This window comes from Ostrinia furnacalis, unplaced genomic scaffold (assembly GCF_004193835.3).
Source record: "Ostrinia furnacalis isolate ACB-3 unplaced genomic scaffold, ASM419383v2 OfSCF7454, whole genome shotgun sequence".
Taxonomy (NCBI): Eukaryota; Metazoa; Arthropoda; class Insecta; order Lepidoptera; family Crambidae; genus Ostrinia; species Ostrinia furnacalis.
In genome coordinates, this window is record NW_021137693.1 from 1,187,638 (window position 1) to 1,194,559 (window position 6,922).

Sequence of the window (6,922 nt, forward strand, 5' to 3'; positions counted from 1 at the left end):
GTAATCTGGCCATTCACGGTGTGCAGTTGGCGGCTGAAGTATACCATAGAACCCTCTTTTGACCTTTATTGTCATAGGATTAGTGAAAAATACAACAAGCATACTCAACTTGACTGTAGTACTGTACTATTGTACACGCACAAAAGCTGCTCAGCTATTATTTGAATTTATTTGGGAGATAGCGCACCCTCACGTAGGTCTAACTAAATTGGAAGCATGTTAAAGCATGTTTGAAAAGAAAAATATACCAAGTAACTCTTTGAAACCTGAAAGAATGTACCTAAGAGAAAATTACACAAAAAGCTACGGTATTTGTATCAAACATTCTTTAATTAAAAAAAATTCTATTACATATTTTTTCTAGTAATAATCATCAAGTATGACGTTGAGTACAAAGTAACAACACTCGGAGTAATGAAGAAAATGTATAATGAAATGTTATGAAAATAGTGAAAAAATAACTAAAATAAACTCCGTATGTATGTAGAGACTACTTTAAAGCAAACATTAATTATTAAAACTATTTTCATAACATCTAAAAAGAAATTTTATGAACGAACTAAACTTTACACAGGCTTGGTTTGTAAATATGCAAACATGCTAAGAATATTGAACATAAATATCTAACTAACTAACTTTTATGTTTACCCAAACGACCGGGTCATTTACAAAACTCTGCAAGATACCCCTCACCAGTCACCACCTACACAGTAAAACAAAACCCGACACAAGCATCTTCAGCCAATTCCAGAAGTTCCGACTGTCCCGCGGCGACACCAAATTATGAACTTCCTTTGTGACAACGCCAACTTCCCACAACATATAAAACTCCTGCAATATTAATCGGTGTAGAGTTCACTCCTGTTTAGCATATAAAATGGCGGCCGGTGTTATTTTTCCGCGGCGGCAAACATTAAAATGCAAATGGCGGCATGTGCACAACCTCCACAAACGCCTCCTTTGATGCACTTTGAAGCGACATTTTCATGAGCTTGTTTATGTATGCACCTGGTGGGTGTTAATCTCAAACGCGCGAGAAATGTTTGTGACGGCCTTTTTTACAAAAAGTTGCGAGTGAACTTCTCTTTAAATAAATATGCGCTAACCTCGAACGTCTTTTCAATCTTGGAAATAAATATTTATTCACGTTAACTTTTCCGACTTTTCCCAATACGACTGCCGGAACTCGGTTCCTCCTTTTCTATTAGCTCTTCGTCAATAAGTAAGTCAAAATTCCCCAACGCCTCTGCGCTAGGTAATTTATTCCAACGCACATCGGGCACCCCGTCGGGCGGTAAAACTAGCGACAAAATGTTATCTATTAACTTGTATTTCAGTATCCTGTCATTGACTGTCGTAGACGTTAGAGACGGCGAGGCGTTCACTTCGACGAGCCACGGCTTCAGCTGGTTATCGATTATAATGTCGTACCCGTAGCACTCGAAGCAGTGCCTGTCATTGGCCATTACGGAAGCAACAGCCTTCAAAGAATGCACAATCAGCCATTGCATCGCGGAAAATAACTTTTCCGTCACAGCGCGCCCCCGGCTTCCCTCTAAATATAGCCTCAGATTCTGTACACTCATTTTACCTCCATGGATACTATTATAGTCACCTCCGTGCTTCTGCACACTGACGTTAGTGAGATGAACGTACATATTATCTAACTCTGTAACGCTGGTATCGTACTTCACGGTGCAAAACCTACAAAAGCCAAGTTGGAATAGATAAGCCTTTAAAGGTCGGAAAGACGCGACTAACACGTAGAGTCTCAGATCGAACTTTTTTCCCCCTATTAGCAGAGGATTGTCTATGTATCGGGAAATCACGTAGCTTTCTTTGCTCAGTTGCGGATGGAAGGGAGTTTTTGCCTCGCGGGACCATTTCTTCAGCTTCGATAGTTTGTTTATAAGAAAGATTCCAGTGCCCTGAGATTTTCCGCATGGCTTCATTATCCAGGTACTCTGTGGGGATTTGCGGTATTCCTCGACAAACATGTTGTAGTCCGCTGGGAGGACGAAGGTGACGGGCACAAAGTCGAGATGAACGTATCGTGTGACAACTTGCCCGCCGTGTAGCATGATTTCGGCCTTTTCGGCTAAAGGGCTGCCTTCCCTTTCAAGTTCTTTTCTATACCTTTTGATGTTTTTGACTAGAAGATCTTTTCTGGACAGCTCGTAATGGTTCGGGAAGTGGTTAATCATTTGGTTGTCGTTCATTCTGTAGCCGCTTTCGACGCTGAATAGGTTTCTGCACGTTTGAGTTGAGGCCCAATAAAAGTTCCACTCGTCGTCGGGTCCGACTTGGTTCCAGCCGCGTCGCTCGAAATTGCTCATCAAAACTGACTTCTCTAGATCCGTGCAAAAGTTCACGCGACATCTTTCCACTGGCGGCACGTTTACTCTTCCGTATATGTTCGTGGAAGTTTTCTTCGCGTCCTGATTCATTCTTAGCGCGCGTATGTGAAAAGTTCGTCATATTGACCAAATATTTACGGGCAGGTGCGTCCCGTTGTCATGGCGCTCAACAAATATCGCCCGCCATTGGCCGATATCCAATCTCGCTCGTTTCGCTATGACTACGTGTAAACACTGTCCGTATTGATTTTTAACGAGTTTTTGTCGTTCGCGGTACCTTGTGCAAACTTTTGGGCACAGTATTAAATTTCCGTTCGCAAAGCTTTTGTTTGTTCACTCGTAAGTAATGAAATCAGGTATATGCCAATTAACAGTAGGGAGCATTATATTATAGGATTTTAATAACATACTCGTATGCTAATCATCATATAATGATTTTTATCATATAGACAACACGAGTATAGCCACTTATTTCCAATACACATACCTACATAGGGACTACAAGATTCTTCCTATGGAATTGAGGTCCCAAGAAAACATAATTAAGTGGCTACACGCCAAAAACAATCTTTATTATTATTTCCCAGTTACAACACATTACATCTAAGGTATTATCCTTGTGAAACAAAAACATCGAGGCACGTGCTGACATCCTCAAAAGATAAGATAAAAGACAATAACGTGAAATTGGACGACCTTATAAAAACGTTTGACACAAAACGAAGCTTTACTGTATTTATATTATTTTGCCGTTTTATGCTATCCATACAGCCTCTACATCGGGCCATCAAACAAACAAATAGGATTAAAAATTCTTCCACTAGAGCGGTGATGGAATTGGTCGGTATACTACATCATACCTAGTATGTTCTTTGTCATGTCATCCAGGTTTTATCACCTAGTAAAATTAGGTCCAATAGTTCGCAAACGACATCTTCTACATGGGAATTTTCTATAGCGGGCGGGTATTGTAGATAGGTATCAATCTTTATTATTTACTCTTTTAACTTTATTTTGGGCAAGAGGATAAGGAAACTAACTCTCTACAATTAAAGCCACATAGTATACTAAGAAAAGTCTAGACGCATTTAAATTTTGGCATTTAGTACAACCCTAATGAGGCTTCTAATAGCTCCTATTCAAGTTTTTGCTATAGAAAACCTACTGATAAATGTGAGGATAGAGTATTTTGGTGGATAGTCGCCAACACATTTGACTATCCTTGTAACTTTTTTGTGACAAAATTGTATTTATAAAATTACACTGTAGGCGCCCTACTGTTACACATACTTGATTATCCTGACATTCGTACACTACCATTGATACGCCTACTACTTTGTTACTTTTACACATTTTTGTGGGAAAATCACATCTATTAAAACTACATAAGCCATACTATTATTCTATACCGCCTACTTTATTCTCAGTTTGGCCCTAAGGTTGACTGGCAGAAAATGCCGAAAGGCATTAAGTCCGCCTTATGTACACCGTTCTATGTGCATATAAGTTTTAAATAAATAAATAAATAAGAGGCCCTAGTGTTTACACATAATATGCCGCTATCCGTACTGCCATTGATACACCCACCCTACCTTCTTAGCCACGATCAAAGGTCTGCTATAAAACACAATGAGTGTTTTCCCAAAACAACATCATTTAATAAATGTTTAAGTGTTTACCTTTCGTGCATCTCTCGAGGCAATGCAATGTGTTTTCTTTTCTCACACCCAGATTATTTTGAACTTATTTACGTATGTTACATGTAATTTTTACGCGATTAAGCCGCGGAAAATTCCCTTGAATACCTATAAATAAACTGTTTGCCATATTATATAAGCCATATTTATATAATTTTGTATATTCTGTCCATTAAGGCTCTAATTATAGCGTAATACTTAGGCTATTATTCGGTTTAAGAATACATATTTATTTTTCTCATCAAAACCGTACAACCACTTGCATGAGAAACAAAAAGTGTAGGTACCTAATTATAAGAAAACAAAATATACTAGTGCAAAATATCTACTATTTGGAATGTATGTTGGGAATAGTTATGTAGTCGGTCAGGTAGTAGTTATGTAGTTATTTATTTTATTCAGGACTTGTCAAATCCCAGATCGCCATTTCCATTGGTAGCAGAAAACAGCAGGTAAGGTACTTTTGTTAAGAAAAAAGAGGTCTTGGTTGTTTTTCCAAGCACACAAAAATTAAATGCAGTAAGTCTGAAGTGTAAACACACCTTTATGTAGATCCGTCAACTTCTTATCTCTATGACGTCGAGGTAAGCGCTCCAGGCTACGCTCGCGAGTTTCCATAATAAGTCAGCTCATATTGCGCCGGGGTTCTAGTGCAAAATGTCATAAGTTGCTTATTACATTTTAAATAACTTTGTCCTGGATACATGATAAAGTTAATAAATATATTAATATTAGAGAGAACTATCTCGTTTCGTGTTCGGTCTTAGAAAAAGTTTGGTTTATCTCTAAAATTTATTAATTTAACTTCATAACTCCATTTAATTTGTCTTCCGAGAATAATTCTAGATTCTATTCCCAGATGAGACATGAGACATACAAAGTTAACTAATCAGCAAGGACAGTTTTCATCCATAAATGAAAAACAAAAGCATCGCGATATTTTTCGAACTCAACCTATTTGGTGTTCACTTTCGTCGTTTCAGCCAAATGACGTCCACTGCTGGACAAAGGCCTCCCCCAAGGTTTTCCACAATGAACGGTCCTGCGCTGCCCGCATCCAGGCTCTTCCCGCGACCTTTACCAGATCGTCGGTCCACCTAGTAGAAGGCCTGCCCACGCTACGTCTTCCAGCCCGTGGTCGCCACTCGAGAACTTTCCTGCCCCAACGGCCATCGTCTCTACGAGCTATGTGCCCCGCCCACTGCCACTTGATTTTAGCAATTCTGCGAGCTATGTCGGTTACTTTGGTTCTCCTGCGGATCTCCTCATTTCTGATTCGATCACGCAGGGAAACTCCGAGCATAGCCCGCTCCATCGCCCTTTGGGTTAGTGTTCACTTTATCCTTTGTTATTTTTTCGTGGCGGCCATATTTAAAAAGACGTTTTGTCATTATTGAATAAATGATTATTTTTATTGCTTACCTCTTTAGGAGCCATAAGTGTTAAATTAAATAAAGTTTATCCATAGATATATTATATTCGTACAATTTATTTTCGGACCACGCACAATAGGTATTGTAAATATTTAGTGTAATGTCAAAACTACTTTGAGTATTCTCTATCACCACTAGTGGACTAACCCTAATATAAACTGAATTAGCCTTATCAGCCACCTGTGCTACAATTACGCCCCCACAAGAGAGTTTTGCGCCAAAACATGTGGGATTTATTTAATGATATCAACATCCCAATTTTGTTGACCCCAGTAATGAATGGCCGACCGTAACGCCACCTGTGTGTCATTAAAGGCGTCATAATAGAAGGTATTAACCGCAGCTCGGGGTCCTACTATCAGTTCTGAACTATGTGAAATTAAGAAATATTCTTGGACATTTCAAAAGCCATCTAATCCCAGACTAAGCAAAGCTTATACCTACTACGGGCACCAGACAAACCATGTACCTACACATTAATTTATGTGTAGTAAATACAACTGCGAGGACTAAATGAATTTCGTCTAGAGAAATGGATATAAATCAAAATTGCCTGGGGGAGGCGTTTATTTCTACATGCTTAATGATGCCATGTGAAAAATAACTCTCGATACACCAATACAAATAAGGGCACTACAAATACTTCGTTTTATTGGAAGGATATTTTGTCCTAAATGCCGTTCTGTAAACTTTTTCTTTATTTAGAATCTATACTTCTATACTATCTATATCTACATACATATGCACTCGTATACATAATATTATAAATGCGAAAGTAACTCTGTCTGTCTTGCTTTCACGCCTAAACCACTAAACCGATTTTGATTAAATTTGGCATAGAGATAGTTTGAGTCCCGGGAAAGGACATAGGATAGTTTTTATCCCGGTTTTTGAAACAGGGACGAGCTCGATGAAGTTTTTTTTTGACAGACAAAATTCCACGCGGGCGAAGCCGCGGTCGGAAAGCTAGTGAATTGATAAAGATTATTGGGACCTAGTGTGTAACTTGCCCCAGATGTAATCAACATTGAATAACATGAGAATAACTAAACACAAACTTTGCTAGAACAATTTCAAATTACAATTTCAATTTACGTCTCTGATACTGTTGTCCTTGGTAGTAGGGACCTTTGCCTGTAATAAAAGCATTCCCTAATAGAACCTTGTCTGATATTAGCTACATACGCGTACGGAACCCTCGCGATAGTCGTTTGATATAGTAATTGACCCCCATTAATGTCCATTTCGCCAAAATCTTTACTGTGAGAGTCTATCAGAGGTCAAGCTAAATTTTGGCTCATATAAAATTTACTGAGTGTAGTGGTAGGTTACGAGCTCAGATCCCTTCTATGATCTGAGGTTACGAGTAAAAGAGTGGTGAATTTCTATGCATTTGCTTTTCAAAAATAATACCTACATTATAATTATACATTCC

At 38.7% G+C, this 6,922-nt stretch overlaps 1 protein-coding gene across 1 annotated transcript; it reads right to left on the reverse strand.

Moving 5' to 3' along the window:
- Positions 1 to 436: 436 nt before the first annotated feature.
- LOC114364636 (probable tubulin polyglutamylase TTLL1) lies at positions 437 to 2,447 on the reverse strand. Its single transcript, XM_028320862.1, has one exon. It carries the CDS (start codon positions 2,445 to 2,447, stop codon positions 1,149 to 1,151), a length of 1,299 nt encoding a protein of 432 aa, XP_028176663.1. The 3' UTR covers positions 437 to 1,148.
- Between the last annotated feature and the right edge of the window lie 4,475 nt (positions 2,448 to 6,922).

Excerpts from the sequence above, each read along its gene's own strand:
- LOC114364636 (XM_028320862.1), bottom strand. The coding sequence starts at position 2,447 with ATGAATCAGGACGCGAAGAAAACTTCCACGAACATATACGGAAGAGTA.